The sequence below is a fragment of the Oryza glaberrima genome, chromosome 2 (genome assembly GCF_000147395.1).
Source record: "Oryza glaberrima chromosome 2, OglaRS2, whole genome shotgun sequence".
NCBI classification, from domain to species: domain Eukaryota; kingdom Viridiplantae; phylum Streptophyta; class Magnoliopsida; order Poales; family Poaceae; genus Oryza; species Oryza glaberrima.
In genome coordinates this window covers 2,251,251-2,269,167 of record NC_068327.1, presented here as the reverse complement: position 1 = coordinate 2,269,167, position 17,917 = coordinate 2,251,251, and the positions used below count along the sequence as shown (strand labels likewise).

At 41.7% G+C, this 17,917-nt stretch overlaps 4 protein-coding genes across 5 annotated transcripts; 2 read left to right on the top strand and 2 right to left on the bottom strand.

Annotated features, from left to right (window-relative positions):
- The first annotated feature begins 102 nt into the window (after positions 1-102).
- On the top strand, positions 103-2,067 carry LOC127764198 (uncharacterized). Its single transcript, XM_052289043.1, has one exon. It carries the CDS (start codon positions 672-674, stop codon positions 1,764-1,766), a length of 1,095 nt encoding a protein of 364 aa, XP_052145003.1. The 5' UTR covers positions 103-671; the 3' UTR covers positions 1,767-2,067.
- Positions 2,068-4,179: 2,112 nt separating this feature from the next.
- Positions 4,180-5,938, top strand: LOC127763864 (auxin-induced protein X15-like). The gene has a single exon (XM_052288660.1). The coding sequence runs from the start codon at positions 4,704-4,706 to the stop codon at positions 5,094-5,096; it is 393 nt and encodes a 130-aa protein (XP_052144620.1). The 5' UTR covers positions 4,180-4,703; the 3' UTR covers positions 5,097-5,938.
- Positions 5,939-6,571: 633 nt separating this feature from the next.
- Positions 6,572-7,566, bottom strand: LOC127764131 (auxin-induced protein 15A-like). Its single transcript, XM_052288961.1, has one exon. It carries the CDS (start codon positions 7,369-7,371, stop codon positions 7,003-7,005), a length of 369 nt encoding a protein of 122 aa, XP_052144921.1. The 5' UTR covers positions 7,372-7,566; the 3' UTR covers positions 6,572-7,002.
- Positions 7,567-9,010: 1,444 nt separating this feature from the next.
- Positions 9,011-16,629, bottom strand: LOC127761197 (protein SEMI-ROLLED LEAF 2-like). 2 transcript variants are annotated; one of them, XM_052285445.1, is made up of 19 exons: positions 16,210-16,629; positions 15,581-15,655; positions 15,047-15,162; positions 14,753-14,867; positions 14,534-14,662; positions 14,166-14,213; positions 13,472-13,653; positions 13,198-13,394; positions 12,820-13,106; positions 12,484-12,633; positions 11,928-12,389; positions 11,672-11,821; positions 11,335-11,410; positions 11,044-11,171; positions 10,587-10,778; positions 10,332-10,463; positions 10,133-10,255; positions 9,676-9,894; positions 9,011-9,504 (listed from the first exon to the last, which is right to left on the bottom strand). In XM_052285445.1, exons 1-19 carry the CDS (start codon positions 16,372-16,374, stop codon positions 9,343-9,345), a joined length of 3,108 nt encoding a protein of 1,035 aa, XP_052141405.1. In that variant the 5' UTR covers positions 16,375-16,629; the 3' UTR covers positions 9,011-9,342. The 2 variants fall into 2 exon arrangements, with proteins under 2 accessions (XP_052141405.1, XP_052141406.1); XM_052285446.1 differs by lacking the exons at positions 15,581-15,655; positions 16,210-16,629 and having other exon boundaries at positions 9,012-9,504; positions 14,753-14,872; positions 15,047-15,164.
- Between the last annotated feature and the right edge of the window lie 1,288 nt (positions 16,630-17,917).

Below are 17,917 nucleotides of genomic sequence, written 5' to 3'. Positions count from 1 at the left end.
CGGCGTCGTATATTAAAATACGGAGAGAGTAGTTATTATATAATTTTGTTGTAACTATTCTATAACTATAATATACTAATTTATATAAGTATTAAAAAAAGAAATTGCTATAGCAGCTTGTTTAACAACTTGAGGAAAAATGATAGGGAGTTAGATGAGTGAATTGATGATGAAATTAATATGAGAATTTTATTTTTAGTCCCAAACTCTTGTTTGGTAGAGATGGTTGGAACTAATAGGGATTTAGTTGGAGATTAAATCTTAAATAAAAAATAAATGGTTGAGATTTTGTTTAGACAAAATAAAGGAGGAATTTCCTCTCAGTTACCACCCCTCCTATTAGAAAGGAGTTTTTCCAACAATTCTCCATCCCTATTCCACCACAACTCTCATATCTTCCAATCAAACGAAGCAGTCTTATCCCTCTAAAATTTCAATTCTTTTTAAAAACTTCCCCAAAGGAAAAACTTGTACCCCAAGTGGGACCCACAACAGGAGCAAACGGGGTCAACGTTCACGTACTGAGCACGGACGGACTCGTCTTCCTTCCCTCCGCGTCTCTCTCGGTTTTCGCCCTGTCCTGCCCCACCGCCGCCGCCGCCGCCGCCGCCGCCTGCCTCCGGACGAGCTCCACCGACGGCAACCCGGCCGGCTTTGCGACGACGACGACGATGATCCGGCGGTTCCTCTACATGGTCGACCTCTGCGGCGACAACTCGCTCACCCAGAGGCTACGCCGCATCGACACGTCACGTCTCTTCTACCCCAAGGATCAACTGCCCCGAGCGTCGCCGTCGTCGTCGGCGGCGGCGGCGGCGGTGGAGGACGCTCGCCTGCCTCCAGCCGCCATGGGCTTCAGCGCGTCGATGAACTTCATGCGCACGAGCGACGACAAGATCGTCACCGTCGACGACACCGGCCGCCGCGCCATCCTCTACGACCCCGCCGCGCACACCGTCCGCTCGTTGCCCCCCATGGCATCGCCCAAGTTCTTGACCGTGTCGCTCGCCGTCGCCGGCGACCTGTACGTCATGGTGACGCCACCTCATCCTGACAAGGTCGGCGGCGGCGAGGGACGGCGGCCGGAGTATTCGTTCGAGGCGCTCGTCCACCGTGAACGCCGTTCCGGGTGGATGACGAATGCGGACGAGGAGGCGCGCCACTGGCGCCCCATGCCGCCGCCTCCGTTCGTGCACGACGCCGCCGCCGGCGAGATCCACGGGTACGCGGCGATCGGCGACTCGCACATCCTGGTGTCCACCGACCGCGCCACCTACTCGTTCGACACGGCGAGCGCGGCGTGGAGCAAGGCCGGCGACTGGAGGCTGCCGTTCCGCGGCCGCGCCGAGCATGTCCCCGAGCACGGCCTCTGCGTCGGCTTCCTGGAGATGGACGACACCGTCCTCGCCGCGTGGGACGTGTCCGCGTCCCCACAGCCGCGGGCGCCGGCGGCGAGCGTGCAGTCGAAGGGGTTCTCGGTGGCGAGCCCCGGCGAGTGGAAGGGCTTGGCGGCGCCGCGGGAGGTCGCGTCGCACGTCGTGCACCTCGGCGGCGGCAAGCTGTGCGTCGCCAAGGTGTTCTGGGTCGTTCGCCGCGGGACGTGCAGCTACCCTTGCTGCGTCGGCGAGCACGACAAGGTGAAATTCGCCATGCTCACCGGCGTCGAGGTGGTGCCCGGCGGCGGCCATGGCGGGAAGCCCCGCATCGTCAAGCACAAGTCGTGCCGTTATAGATTCGGTCAATACCACCCCACTCATATACTCTAAAACTACCGCTCCGTTTCACAATGTAAGACTTTCTAGCATTGCCCATATTCATATAGATGCTAATGAATCTATGTATATAATAATGTCTAGATTCATTAATATCTATATAAATGTGGGCAATGATAAAAAGTCTTACATTGTGAAACGGAGGAAGTAGTAGATTATAATCCTACTTATTAGTGTTTTATTAAACTTTGATTTGGTTAATCCTTCACATTCTTCTAGCTGCACCATTCATCTCAACCTTAAAGATTTGAGGTGTTTTTCTTTAATGGTAGGTGAACCAATCTAGACAGTTTAGTTTTTTAAATTAATGGGTCATATCTATTTATACTACCGCATCAACTGCAGAGTAGAATGTTTTTTATATTAATAGTAGTACTCATAAATGAACGAAAAAGATCACTTCTAGTTCTACCACGGTAGTGAAATACTACTAGTAGAGAGTATCGTAAAGATACTCGAAAGGTTTTTGGGCAGTTTTGGATTGCTACCAAAATTTGCCCTACCAATATTTTGGTAGCCTAAATAGTACCCGCCATTTGTTTGGATTGATGCCAACATTTTGGTAATGCCCATCCTAAATTTGGTAGCAATCTAGAACTTTCTTCACTATGATATCACAATTTGGCTACATTTTGGTAGCAAACCAAATAAGATGAATACAAATTTATTCTACCAAATAATTGGTAGTGCCAAAACTTCCAAAAAATTGGTAGGGCACTGATCCAAACAAGCCTTTAGTCTGAAGTTTTGGGTCACCGGTATCTGAAGGACACTATGATGTCTTGATCATGCTGATCATTGCGTGTTTGCTTCTTTTTGACCTTAAAGTTTCTAATCTGAAGTTCCTGAATCCTGATTGGTGGTTGCATAGATTTGGTAGGTCTCACTGCAGAAAGTGATCGTAGTTGATGCAAGCAGACAGAACACCCCCTTCATATAATTGGAAGTTGATAACTTTTCATGAATCTGACAGCTGAGCAACCCAAACATTGTTGTTTCGAATTTTATCGACACATTTCTGTTTGTGTCAAATAACAAACACTAGAATGGCATTATTGTCATTGTATATTGTCATATTAGTGGGCATTATTTCAGTAAAAGTTAAATCTGTACCTACTATTTTGGAAAATGATTATGAAAGTGATACTTATCATCTGTTACTCATCTTAATACAAACCTACACAAGCTTTTTGTGTATTCCCCCCAAAAGTTATATGTTACAGAAATTGAGTAAACGTATTTACCAGTGTTCATCGTGGTCTACCAGTCATATGTTTGTGAGTATGGAGGTGAAAATGACATTCATTTACATTCCATGCCAATGTTGAATAGCGTGCTGACCCTATGGTACTTCATATCTGCTTCGCTCTGCTCGGATGCTTTATTTTCTGTTCTTCAGTAATGCATTTGATGCAAAAAAAAATGACTTTTTTTGGCCACAGGTTTTGTTTTGTTTAAGTTGGAGTCCTTTATCCTGAGAGTATCTCTATTTTATTTAAGACGTGTTTATTAGTGAACCAGACATTGCTTCAGTTCAGATGCATGCATGGCAGGTTAATTAGCAGTTGGTGTCCTTTCTTGTACCTGGAACCCAAATTAAACCCTGGTGCGTGAATCTATGCAAACCAAAATACAAATCTAAGTTAAATTAAGGTGTCAGAAAAGTATGTAATCAGAGGTTTAAGAGTAATCTGCCTTGGTCATTGGACAGTTTACTGCTGGAAACATGACACGTAATTGTTTTTTTTTTTCTAGAAGCATGACTAGTTCGAAGATATGAGAAATCAGAGGTTTAAGAGTAATCTGCCTTGGTTATTGGACAGTTTTCTAGAAGTGGATTCTCAAGAGCCTAACTAAGCATGAGAAATATGAAACATTATCAAGTTTGACTGTGTGATAACTGATATTGACCCAATAACCCCCAAATTAGTTTGAAGATACAGAGGATTAATAAACAAACATAAGCAGAAAAGTGCATAATTGCCAATGATTAGTAGAAGTACTTCAGCAGCATAAAGAAAACTGAAAGAGACATTCTAAACCACTAAACACACCTTTTGTTTCAGAGTCAGGCACTGAAACTTTCAAGAGTAGTTTGTGATGCTACCTAAAGCTAGGACTAGAGGAGTCCTTTTCCAATCCATGAACTGTCTAATTTGGCTCTCAGCAATGATGAGATTGAGGCAAATCATGCATGGTAGTTGCTCTGATAAACTGACTAGAGTAGGTGTTGATTGCATCTCTTGGCCCTTTGCTCATCATTAGGCAGGGTGATGGAATCTTTCATCAGTTGGATCACACTATGCATTCTCCAGGAGGCAGTCAGCTTTTTCACATGATATTGAAAGAACAACTTATTCAGAAAAGAAATCCAACGGCCGTGTACGAAACGTCAGGAATCTTTCACCAATTTCACACTTTAGCATTATTCTTTCTTTTCCTTGAACCAGATATAGTTTATTATGTCAATCTAGTTTTTGGAATATAATTTTGTCAATCTAATGAAGTTGAAGGAAGTAAATTCAAGCTGATTTAACTGCAGAAAGAAAGAAATGATTCCAATTTCAATGTGCACTATAGGTTATGTATACTGCTTTCTTCTAATGAAATAACGTGTAATCCTTTTGTGCGTTCGTGGGGGGAAAAATGCAATATAGGTTATGTGTTACAATGAAAGAACCCTCAGAAACTAGTGGTGTCCGTTTCCCTTAATTGCTTTAGTTTATTATGCTAAGAACATCAACATTAAGAACAGAGGCCTCAAACATTAAGAAAAGGGATCATATCAAACCATTGATTAGTACATTCAAACTAACTCAAGGAACAAACTTAGCTGCAACTAAACACTAATCTAAACACCTATATATTGTCAGTCTCCCCCCCACATTGTTCTCTGCACCAAGCAATCTGATAAACACAAAAGCACTAACAATGGGAGAGCAAGGAGGCAGCGCAAGCAGCAACAAGATCAGGGACATTGTGAGGCTGCACCAGCTTCTCAAGAGGTGGAAGAGGGCTGCACTTGCACCAAAGGCCGGCAAGAACAACAATGGCGGCGGTGCATCGGTCCCGAAAGGGTTCTTCGCGGTGTGCGTCGGGGAGGAGATGAGGAGGTTTGTCATCCCCACAGAGTATCTTGGCCACTGGGCATTTGAGCAGCTACTCAGGAAGGCAGAGGAGGAGTTTGGGTTCCAGCATGAGGGAGCTCTGAGGATTCCATGTGATGTTGAGGTGTTTGAGGGTATCTTGAGGCTGGTTGGCAGGAAGGATGAGAAGGCAGCAATGTGCTACTCTTCTTCAGAGCATGAGATCTTGTGCAGATGATGGTATTTCTTAGTTTCTCCCCTTTGCACTCAATTGTTATTGCACTTTGTTGCTGTTGTTTTCTTGGTTCTTGGTCTTCTGAAGAGAAGAGGAGGAAGAGTTTGGAGTTGCTGAGCTTTGGTACTTTGTTCAAGAGGATGAGGTTATGAATTCACATTCTTTTTAGAGGAAAAAAATCAAGGATTCACATTATCTAAAAAAAGTATCTTAGGTAAACTTATTCTTTGTTGATAATTCTTTACCCGCTTGTTCGATGTTATTCACTTTCATTTTGTATGTTCTGAAGTTGAACAGTGTTCATTTGTGCTATTTGAACTTGTGTCTCAAGGAAGTAATATTAATAGTTGTATTTTTTTTTCTCTCTCTCAATATATATGTCATTGCACCTTGATGCTTTTTGTTTAAAATTAGCTTTCAATGACAAGATGACAACTCATCTCTGAATCCTCAAGTATGTGTTCAGATGTAGGAAGCTCTCACTGGTTCAATCCTGAATTCCTGATTAACAACACAATCATTCAATAGATCTGCAAGAATCATGGGGAAGTCAACCCTCTGAATTTTAGTGCCTCTCTTGCTAAATTGTTTCTTCTTGACACATGCTCTTTCTGAACTCACTAATCTCTATATTCTCTGGAGTTTTAATGTAACTTAGTATTGTCTCTCTTGTTGGATGCTTCACACATGTACTATGTCTACTAGTACCTTCGACTAATCCTCATTCCTCTCCATTAAGGAATGCCATGACATGTCCTTTAGTCCTAGACTATATTATTATTCAGAGTTAAATGAGAGTTCCAGAGAAGAAAGATGCCGTACAGTTACACATGGCAGGGGCACTAGATTAGGAACAATAATACATAGCATAAAATCTTTTTGCACATGTGCTCTGACAGATGCAACATTGAAATGCCTGGAACCAGAAGCCACAAAATCATGCTAGTCTCATGCAAAGATCTACTCCTACCTTGTAATGCCCTCTTGTCAGATGCAATCTTTGAGAATGACATTGTATTTGAAGAACGATCACATTGTTAAAGTTAATCACCCACGCAAAAGAAAGTATTGAAGTTAACCACTGGTATGGTATATTGCGCCACCTGTTTCAGTTGTGCCAGCTGCAAATACAAATCTTGTTGCAAACAGAAAAAAGAAGGAAATGGTAGGCCTCCTGCATTCTGTTTTCTGAACAAACGTGGACATCATTCAGAACAGATTGAGGTGCCATCTGGAAAGAGCTAGACAGCTTCTATATCTTGCAGAACCTAACCTGAACATTAGCATTCTGGAAGTGCCATTTGTGGAGAGGCTGTTCTTCTATCAGTAACCGGAGAAAAAAAGAGGGGAGATTTTTAAATGAAAACAATTACTACTTGCCTTGAAGTGTGATCATCCAGTCACATGCATACTTCATTCTAGGATCATCATTTCAGATGATCCACACATAATAATTATTAACTCAAATAAAATAATTGCTCATATGCATCGAACTGAGATATGCTGCAAGCCTGCAGGCAAGCTCAGCACAAAACCTTCATTGATGAAGCAGAACATCAATCCTCCAGTCCATTCATAATCAAGAATGAGAGGTTTATGATCAAATTAAAGCTTCTGATTAACCAGAGAGAGGATATATATAAGATCAGGATGCAACTCTTTTTTTTTTCCACCTTTCATGTCAGTTGCAGAGTCTTTTGCAGAATCAACAGTAATTTTTCATCGTTTCTAGTTTCTACCACTCTATCTACCGCTCCATCACACGCATCATCAAAGTACATGAACAATGGCGATTTCGATCGATCAGATCAGATCAGATCACCATGCTTGTGTTGTGTACATCGAGCCACATCGAATCAACCAAAGAATTCTTCCTCTGGAAATTTTCTCTCCTATGGTGAGCTAGTGGCTACAACGACCTGGCCTTGACCATGGTGCTCATGATCGCGCCGCCGCTCGCCGGGCGGCGGCGCGCGTCGAGCGCGGCGACGGTGGCCTGGAAGTCCTCCTCGCGGCAGGGGAGGCGGAGGCCGCCCTCCTGGGCGAAGCCGAACTCGTCGGCGGCGAGCTCCATGAGGCCCCGGAACGCCGGCTGCCGGAGGTAGCTCGTCGGCACCACGAACCGCCTCGCCTCCGCGCCCACGTACACCGCGAAGTACCCCTTCGGCACCGCCGCCTCCTCGCCGCCGCCGCCGACGAGCAGCGCCGCCCGCACGCTCTCCCCCTCCGCCGCCGCCGCCGCCTTCCTCCTCGGCGCCCGGAAGTACCCCATCATCATCAAAGATCAAATCTTCTCTCCCAAGAACAGATTTTTCTCGCAAGAAAAGAATGATCTTCCGTAATCTTCGTGGTGATGGATCGATCGATCGAGGATGGGGGGATTCTTATACTAGTACGGCGATCGAGAATTCGAGGGCGGCAGATTTTGTTTTGTTTTGGTTTGGTTTGGTTTGTTCAGAATTGCAAAGCTGTAGCCTTTGTAGCATAGTGGCTGTTTTTAATTGGATACACGTCTGCATTTTTTTGACCATTCCTTCATGTTAGGGGGTGTCCCACTGACATGTGGGCCCGGCTCCGTCGAGATGGCTGGTGGGGCCCACTTGTCAGTGGCCGATGAGGAAGGGGTGGTGTGTGTGCTTGGGTTTAATTAATTAGGTGATCTTGGCTAATTTAAGCTGGAGATATGGAGCTATGTGGACTGTAATGATTTGGGTCTGTTTGTTTATTTAGTTTTTTATTTTGTTGAGGAATGAATGAGTGTCAAATTAGCTGTAGTACTAGCTAAGCTAGGTGTTGTTCCAGCAGATTTGCTGGTTGAGTAACCCGCTTTTTCTGAAAAAGCATGGACCATGCTTGCCTTAAAGAGTCCATAAGTAATTGCTCTGTTTAAAATTCACCTGCTAAGATTTTTTTTTTTAAAGGCCTAAGATTAGCACCGGCCTTTATAGTTCTATGCAAGTACACAGGTGAAACTAACCTTAGATATGATGTGCAAGGTTATGTGCTGTGAGCCTGTGATGTAAGCAATTAACTAGGCTAAAAACAAGACAACCAAACTCAACCTGAACTTTCACAATTAGCACATGGATTAAGACTAACTAGTTCCTAGTGCATGTATGAACGGATTTATCACTTCCCATTCACTTGTGTAATCCGACGAAAACTGCAATAAAAAAAATCGTGCCAGAGTTAATTTACCATTAATTAGCATAGAGCAAGAAGGGACCCCACACGGAAGAAGATCAAATATATAGTAGTAGTAGTCCAAGAGAGAATTTGTGAGATAATATAAACAACATGAAATCTATCCGTGTTGTGAGTTGGCGACGACGTTGATGACAGAGTGGCCGGAAGAGGACGAAATGGTACGAAAGGAATAATAATATTAATATTAATATTAATTCTGTGCTCTGTTGTTTTTCTCCTTGGATAGAAGACGACGCCAGGTACGAAATCGTCACACGATGTACGGACGGCACAAGGAGAGGAGCATTAGGTGGTCACCCACTCTCCTGTTTCTTAATCCGGATTAATTAATGATTATTTTTCTTCTCTTTCTCTAAACACGATCTGGTAAGGTGGCTATTGTACTTGGTCGTCGTCTCGCCGTTTCTTGTTTAATCCGAAGGAAAAGGCTGTAGTATTATACGTGAAGTTTCTTAGAGAATTTTTATAAAACAATGATTTCGCAAATTATAAGTAAATCTAGATATTTTGAACTCTCGTTTAATTAAATCAAATAGATAAGAGTTTTGTTCATAAAAGTTTTGCAAACTTTTTTAAAAGAAAAGCATGGGTAGCAATCCGCGAAACTTTATTTTCCACGGTACAAAGGTAGACGCTTACACACACTTATTCCTATGAACGTACGTATGTACATCTATCTTTATTAACATCTTTATAAGATTGAGCCAAACAAAATTTGGCCGACATGTGGACATGACACGGCACGATCAAACCAAGAAGAAAATAAGGTTATCGATTTGTATGGATTAAATTATGTGTTTCGTACCATAGTTTGAACTTCTCAAACTATTATTCTACCGTTGCACAAACAAAAGCAGGGAGAATGCGATGTTCCTTCCCAGCCGTTGGATCGGAACATGACAAATTGACAATAGGAGGAGATTTACATCTTGCAATTAAGAAGAGGCTGCACTCATACACTGGTTACAATACAATTGCAGACTTTTTAGTGTCCACAATTAATCAGTACATGTCTTGTCTTAGCAGCATGGCCCCTGGAGTGTCAACAGCCAGCGGCCTTGAGGAAGGTGTCGTAAGGGCTTGATGCTGGCAGCTTCAAGAATTGCTGCTGGAACACATCATCAGCTGCTACCTGTAGTGCCTCACCATCAGCAACATATTTGGGGTAGCCATCAAGGCTTTGCTGGAGAAAAGGGTTCGTATTCTGCAGCAATACAAGATGGTTTAAGAATTAGTAAAACTAATCTATGCGTCCCATTCCATGATACTTGTAGTTTTTGTTTCATTTCTCCCGATTCCAGACTGATATGCATTGGTAAAATGGGCAAAGAGGAAAAGATGATAGTATCAAGCAAATTGTTCTGAACTTAGGCACCTGGTCGTCAGAGGAAATATGGACTGCTCCCGTGTTGTCAGCTTGATTGATCGGCAGGACATTTGATTGGTTTTTGTGTTTGAAGCTCAGGAGCACGGACATCTTTTGCTGTTTCTCCATCGAAAGAACCTCGCATTGGTTAGTCATCTCCTTGAATGGGATGTTGGGGGCCGTTGACACCGAGCATCTTGCAGTCTGAGATGGTGCATCAGTGACAACCTGTAGAAAGCATGTACAGGTATAAGTTGATCATGTCAGTGTCAGACAGTTTTTGCCTTAGGTTTTGGTTCTTTACTTCAGCCACATGAAAGAGAGAAGCTAAAAATTCAGTACTTCTTCATGGTCTGACTATGCGATTTTTGGCTAAAATCACGCTAAAGTTCAATCAGTTAAATATATACTAGTACATAAGAGCAAAAAAGGAGGGGAGTGACAGATGGAAACAAGAAGAACGTACTGATTCTAGAAGCTCATCGATACCCAGAAGATTTGCTGTGGGCACAGATGCTGTAGTAGCTTCTGTATTTTCGTAGACTTCCCCAAAGGTGTCATTGTCATTTGCCATATTGATCAGCACATCCTGCTCATTTCCTAGTGGTCAGGATGGAAAAAGAAGAAGAACGAAAGAAAGATATAATACGTAGGATTCATATTACCTCTTGATTGCTAGAATCCTCATCACAACCTGGATTTCTGACAGTTAATTTAAAAAAGAGAGCACTTGTTGGACACATGTCATCAGGGGAGAAGTCACTTAGCAGTTGACTTCTTATAGTTTGTAATTCTGACTGCAGAGGTTGGAAATAATTGTCAGTAAAATTTGCATAGGGTTTGCTTCAAACAGATTTTCTATTCTGAAGCAAGATTCAAACAATATAAGAGATCCTTTGGAAGAAAATATGGAATGTTACATCTGGTAAATCTCTTATGTTGTTCATGATTGTAGAGGCCATGGATTCTCTGGATTGACTCTGAGTTAGTTCTACTGCTGAAAGAGACTTCAGTGCATTATTATCATCCTCTGGTGATCCATAGGTTTCTTCTGAGCAGTCCTTCACAGCCTGAAGTTTGGTGTCTTGTACTAAATGAAGGAATGGATCCATCTGCCAACAAAAGCAATACATAAAGTTTAGCTATTAAGTTTGTATGGTAAATAAAGAGGGCATATATCAAAGCAACAAACACCGTTAGAAAATCAACATGGAAAGATTTAAGTATGGTTGATGCCTCAATGGTACAATCCATGTAGGTATTACCAAATGCCTCCTCAAAATTGTCAATTGTTGAAAAAACAATTGTATTCTGTTATACCAGGCAAATTATACAAAAAGAAGAGCTGAAGAGATGAGACATTTTTATCAGACTTACTGTTCTTTCATTGAGCATTGATTTACAGATCGGGATAAGAGGTGCCACATTGAAAGCCCTTGAAAAGAACATAATCATAGATGTAGACAGAGTAAACAAGGATCGACGGCGAGATGGCAGCAATGAATCTAAAAAGCAAGATTAAAATGGTTAGGTAATTATCAAGGAACTAACTCAGTCGTACTTTAGTAATAGCTAAGATATCATCCACTAGAGTTTCATCCTATGTGGGTAGTTAAGAACTTATATAGTATCAGTACTGAAGCTAGTCAGTATGATTAACCACCTTACCTGTTCCTTCTAGTGAATAACTCATTAAGGAAAACGCCACCTGAAAACTTGGAGCAAGAGCCTCAAAGATTGATGCCTGGAAGAGCAAAAAGATAAAACATAAAAAAATATGATAAAACAGGGTAATGAAGCTAAGTATTAGATGTGGAAAGACCATTACAAATATTACAAATGAGTCTTGGATAGAGAATAACAGCAATATGGACAGGAATGAAGGATGTTACATGCAGCATGATAAATTTCTCATATATGATCATATAATCAAATTTACAGTTTTGTTGACTGGAAACATTTAAGAATATATGTAAGGTGGATAATACAACATAACAAGAAGTACCTTTGATCCCGAGAACAACAGAAGCAAACTGTAAGTATGAGCAATAGCTTCATAATTTTGAGGAGTATTTTTAGGAGAAATTGCTTGAGCCCAAATAGATGACAGCAAAAGTGTGGCCTGACGACTGCTTAGTCTCAACAAAGTTGATTCCTGAAAGTGCACAGAAGATAGTTAAATAGATGTTCCTTTTGCTCAAATGTTACTAGCTTGTTAAATATTGAAAACGAGATTGAGATCAGGTTCCACACGAGAATACCGTTTCACTACATGATTCGGCCGTGGTATTTTGGCATTCCTTTGGGGACATGGGAGATTTCAGAGACAATGAAGCAACCCTTTTCATAGAAAAATTAGGAACTTTGAAGCTGTGCCTTCGACTTCGCGAGCTTGGCATGTCCTTGACTGTAGAAGTATCATTGTCAGCAGCATGCGAAAGTCTGTTCATGCTTCCATCCTGTGGTTTTTCTCTGAAGGACTCTTTGTCCCTTTTTAATTTATCAAACAAAGCAGCTGAAGACGAGAAGACGGAGACAGCTCTTGAGAGAGTCCTCTTAATATCATGCTTCACAAGCTGATTTGGAGATGTTGATTTAGAGAAGGGAGAAACAGAAGACGGGACAAGGACAACAGAAAATATGCGGTGTGCAGAAACACGAGTTTCATGATCAGGGTGAACCATTGCTAAGAGTAACTGATGAAAGAGTGCTTCTGGAAATACCTGAAAAATATGATGGAGAGTGAGCTTCCAAACAAATACAAGTGTTGCTGGATAATATAAATTCAAATTTAATATTTGTGTTTCCACAACATACCTTATTCCTATATGACAAATTCGGGATAGAAGTAATTATCTGGGCTGTACGATAAACGGCAGATGTGGTTGCTATAGCAACAAGGGGAGTGCGGGAGATGTTCTCTAGCATCACAGACATCATGTCAAGAACAGGTCCAGCATCACCAACCTGTGTAATAATACCAACATAGTAAGGCGTATGTTCCTACCATTATAATCCAATAACAATGAAATTTATACAGCCTATTACCACACTAGGAAGCATCTGATTGGAATTCTGTAAGGGATGAAGACAAAGTACAGCAAGCAGAATGTCACAATTCACAAAAGAAGTTTCAGTTCAAGAGTAAAGGACCTTCTTTGACAGTTGGAGTATGCATTCATCAACAGCATTCCGGAGTTTGTCGTTCCACTTTATGACCTCCAAATCTCTGCTGCCAAGAGCGACATGCAATGTCTTCTTCATATGTCTAATAAGATCACTTATAGCACCTATGGTTGCGGCTGATGCTTCAGCTCTTGATTGTTCTGCAAGGGAAGCTATAACCTCCACGACACTGAGTTGCATCTCTGGCTGCTTCAGTACAGACTTGTGTTCAAGGTGCTTAACCAGTATTGATATCATCAAGTCAATGTTTTGCCCTGCAGAAACCAAAGAAAAATGAGTAAACACTTTCATGTGCGCATCAAATATCTAAATCCAGTTGCCTAAAAAGGGATGCAAATAGAGAACCTTGGTTTTCCATTAATATTTGCATGTCCAAAAGAACACAAAAGGCAAGTGTGTTCTGGGAAGACCATGAATTATTATTATCAAAGTGACGAAATAGGGACTCCAAAACACGACGGAATGTTGTTGCCTCCCTGGACATCTTGGCCATGTTGTGCACACAGACTCGTGACCAAAAGTTAGGATCCTTGGCATCTTCCCTGCAGCACAGGAGTCGGCTAAACATGTGGCCATGAAACAAGATGAAGTAAGAAAAGACCAAAGAAAGTCATATTACGCAGGTAGATGAAGCTCTCCCTTGTCATCAACTATGCTCTTCCAAGAAGGTATCCTAGAGATGGTGGCGTTGCCCTCTGCTTTAAGAACTTGTTCCACCCACCGATTGCCTGGAGCTTCACTGTCTATATTGTCATTTTGCATCTTTTGAAGGTTATAGCTTTCCAGCACTACTTGAATAACCTAGCAGATATAGTGAAAATAAATAATATAAGTTTGAGATATCAAGATGCTTCCAAAAGAAACCCACATTTTCCCTCTAGACAAACGTGTATGGCACCAAATAGTACTCTGAGCAAGCTTCCATAGAGAGATATGTGTCACAACATTTGTGTTAAATATGTGATCCGAATTTTGGGCCCACAATATATTCGGATTAGTTTTCTAATAGGACTCCGCATTATAGGATTAGTTTCCTATTAGGACTTCGAGTCTTTGCCTATTAGGACTCCTAGATTTCTCCTATATATATCCCTTGTAAGTCACACGGGGAGGGTGCGACAGCCAAATGTATCCCCTGCGTCTGTATCCAATTCCTCTATAGTGATCATTGCCAGCCGGCGCCTATGTTTTTTTCCCACAAGGGTTTTCCACATAAAATTCGTGTCTCCGTTGTGCATCTATTTTCATAACAATTTGAGAAGGCTTTGCATATTTATACAGCACTAATTCAACAATTTTTGCCATCCACTTACATTATCAAACGCGGAGGATATGTGAGAAAACTCGCCCATAAACCAAATCTGTTCAATACAAGAAAATGAAAACTGTCAATATTGGAAGAATCATATTTGGTGAAAGAAGTTTGCTATGCTTAGATTAACAACTCTGTTTGCAATTATTAGATTAACAACTCTATAAATTACAAGAGAAGGCAAGTCTGAATGTCAACAATGTTAGTGACAACCTCATGATTTCAGTGGAATACAATGTAAAAGTATAGTTTTGATGCAACAAGGCATTATATACTTCTAAGAAGGGTCCTTAACTCTAGCAGAATATTTAGCTTTAGCAAAGATAACATCACATTAAACAATATCATGCAGGTTGCAGGGAGACATACCATAGCTGAAAGGGCTTGCAAGGCTGATGCACGGAGCATGTTATCCTTCTCCTCTGCCTTTACTATCTGAGCTAATTCACAGAGTTTTGGAACAAGTTCTTCCAAATTGAATTGATATGTGCCGTCCACCTGGAATCAAATCAGAGATCAGAAGATGCTGTTTGAAACAGATCTTTGAGCAAAGAAAGGCATCCGCTACAGACTATACAAATGCAATACCTGAGAGACGGTAAAATCAAACAAGGTTTCACAACCTATAATCCGCATGTCATCCCGTCTTGTTTGATCCAAAAGAGTGCATATGATGCTCAATGCGCTACTTGCCAGTAATGGCCTGCACTGAGGAAATCAGTTTTTAGATTTTTGTAGCTATTCGAAAATAATTTACAGGTAATGGAAAGTATCTTCTGTTTGAAATCCACATCTGTTTGAACGTAATTTACAGGTATATAATGAGATATATTTGGTACTGGTCACAGCAATGTAATCTGAATGTGAAAAACAAAGGCTCACATCTGCTTTTTACAGGAGACAAGTAGTTTGCGGTATATTAGCACAACTACTTTCACAAAGCCATACTGCTCATTTCTCAACTCCTTGTAGCACCTTTGCTCTAAGTAAGCTGTAATCTGCAAAGATGCAATATGCAAGAGAATGGAAGTCAAATGGCAACTACAAATCATTCTGAGTGTACAGGACGATTATCATGCAAATCAGACAGTAATGAACAAGAGTTCCCCTAGCTTAGAGCACAATGAAAATAACTGTTGTGTCTGAAGAAAAAACTAAGTATAACTAGTAACCTGTTATACCATGTACATAGTTCCTCCCAAGTCATATCCATTTAAAAACAACAAAATAAAAGAGGAGTATCCGATATAAAAGAACCCACTGTAGTAGTTTACAACATGTTTTAGATGATCTGTTCTTATAGTACTACTTCTTTTTCTAACACAACAGCCTTTCTCTATGCAGAGTTTCTGTAATAAAAAGCGCAGTAGAAATTGGATGAATAGATAAAGTCTGAGTCGGAGTCGATGGCCGCACCTTTGGCACGCGATGATGGTTTCTAGCAACATACTCACACAGCTTCCCGATCCTCCTCTCATTCGGTTCCTCGTCCTGCAGAACAAGAAGTCATGCGGTGCAGATGAGCAATGTAGGCCATGCAACTAAAAACTAGTAGAACAATGTGTCAATGTAGGCCACTAGGCATTAGCTACTAGAACATGTAGATGAGCAATGTAGGCCATGGCACTATATATTTCGTGAATCGTATCACCTTGATGTAATTGACCGGGTTCAATACAAGCTTTCATTATCTAAAAATATATTTCTCGAAAAACTGGAGACTACAACCTATTAAGGGGAAGGGCAACCTTGTGAATTGAGCAAACCAAAAAACAAAAGACAATAATCGAGCATATAGCAAAATATAATGGGATCGCAATCCGCGCTCCAATCTTCCCAAGGGATTACAAAAATCGAAGCATTTCGAGAAAGGCTAGCTCCACGATATGGTGGGCTAAGCGACCTGAGTTTGAAGCCTCACCTCTTCTAATTATTTGATATTAGGTCCTTCCCTAATATTCGCGTTTTAAAATCGAAGCATTTCTTCCAGGACATGACGATCTACAGGGGCGGGGGGAAGCGGTTGGCAGAGAGCAAGAGAGGACCTGAGTGGCGGGGAAGATGTCGGCGATGATCTTCTTGTAGCGCTTGACGGGCTGCCTGGATCGGGCGCGCAGGCCCGGGCAGAAGTAGCAGAGGCCACCGCACGCCGGGAGCACCTTCCTCGACACCACCCCTGACACCGTGTCGTTCAGCCCCACGCTGCCCATCTCCTCCTCCTCGTCCCCCTCACAAATCAGAAATCAGAAATCAAAGCAAGCGCAAGCGCGCTTCAAGCTGCCGCACGGAGAGAGGGAGCGGCGGCGGCGGGCGGAAATGCCTCCGCCGTCCGCCGGCGATCGAGACGTGGGGGTGGAAATGGAATCGGTGGAGGCGAAGGTGGCGAGGAGGAGGACAACGGGGTTCGCGGGAGGTGCGCGCATTTGGCGATTATTCTGGTTTTGTGTTGGCGAGACGTGGGGTCGCCGGCTTCCCCACTTCCTCTAGGCTGGCCCACCTCCTGTTACGCGCTTTTTTTTTTTTTTTGCGAGATGTGTACGCGGATATTTTGTGTGCGGATTTTTTTTAATATATATATATATATAATAGAAAAATGACCGTGAGTTGCAACGGGTGAAGGCTACTTTAATCGTATTAGTATTGTACGGTTTAGCTAGGGTGAAATTCACTGTGGAAATTCGCTTGGATATTCTTTTTACAAAATCATGAGCTGCAACTAGGGGTTTGATTGTCTCAATTTAGCATGCAAGTTTTTCAAAGTGATTTCTTATATGACTCCTTTTGTATTTCTAAAAACAAACAAAATTAAAAACCGACTCAAACACGGTTCTGTATTTTCAAGAGCGATTGAACTTAAAAACCGATTCAAACACGGATGACGTACCAAAAGTACCGGCAAAAGCATCTTCAATTTTTATAATAGTACTAGAAAAATGCCCGTGCGTTGCAACGGGTGAATGTTATTTTAATCTTATTATTGTTATACGGTTTTAGCTAGGATAAAATTTACAATGGGAATTCGCTTGGATTTTTTTTTTTATAAAATCATGAGCTGCAATTAGGAATCTGACCATATCAAGTTAGCATGCAAGTTTTTTTAAGAAATTTCTTATATGACTTCTTTTGTATTTTCAAAAGCAAACGAACTTAAAATCCGACTCGTACACGGATCTGTATTTTCAAAAGCGGAGTAACTTAAAAACCGACTCAAATACAAATGACGTATCAAAATACCAGCAAAAACATCTTCAATTTTTATAATAGTAGATATTTCAATCGGGTGTAGTGTAACAATTGATGGCATAATGTGTGATGACACGAGATGATGAGAGTCTAGCGGACGAAAATTCCATCGGAAGTCTTACGATTTTTTTTTAATTAAGTATAGATAGATGGATACTGAATGCAAATTTGATACATGAAATTTAGCTCCGGGGAAGTGGAAAATATAGATTTGGGAGTAATGACCGAAATATTTCTTCTTTAATTTAATTTGGGATGTGTAACTCATTTGCATAAACTATAGTTCCATACTAATGGCTATAACTTTAGTGCACGCTGCATGCACGCATACATGAAACTCTCATCTGACAAATCAATTCTTGGCGGTCAGCAGCAATGCGGCATGATCAGTGACGCCATGCTTTTCTCCATCGCATGCAAGACGATGCAAACTGCAAACATGATCAGTAATGATCTGGAAAGGCACGGTCCGGTGGGCCATGCGACACACGAGGCGGAGACAACACGGAG

Coding starts and splice junctions, on each gene's coding strand:
- LOC127763864 (XM_052288660.1), top strand. CDS start 4,704: ATGGGAGAGCAAGGAGGCAGCGCAAGCAGCAACAAGATCAGGGACATT.
- LOC127761197 (XM_052285445.1), bottom strand. CDS start 16,374: ATGGGCAGCGTGGGGCTGAACGACACGGTGTCAGGGGTGGTGTCGAGG. Junction 15,163..15,580: donor ACCATCATCGCGTGCCAAAG/GTGCGGCCATCG, acceptor GCATCTTTGCAG/ATTACAGCTTACTTAGAGCA. Junction 13,107..13,197: donor AATATTAATGGAAAACCAAG/GTTCTCTATTTG, acceptor TGGTTTCTGCAG/GGCAAAACATTGACTTGATG.
- LOC127764198 (XM_052289043.1), top strand. CDS start 672: ATGATCCGGCGGTTCCTCTACATGGTCGACCTCTGCGGCGACAACTCG.
- LOC127764131 (XM_052288961.1), bottom strand. CDS start 7,371: ATGATGATGGGGTACTTCCGGGCGCCGAGGAGGAAGGCGGCGGCGGCG.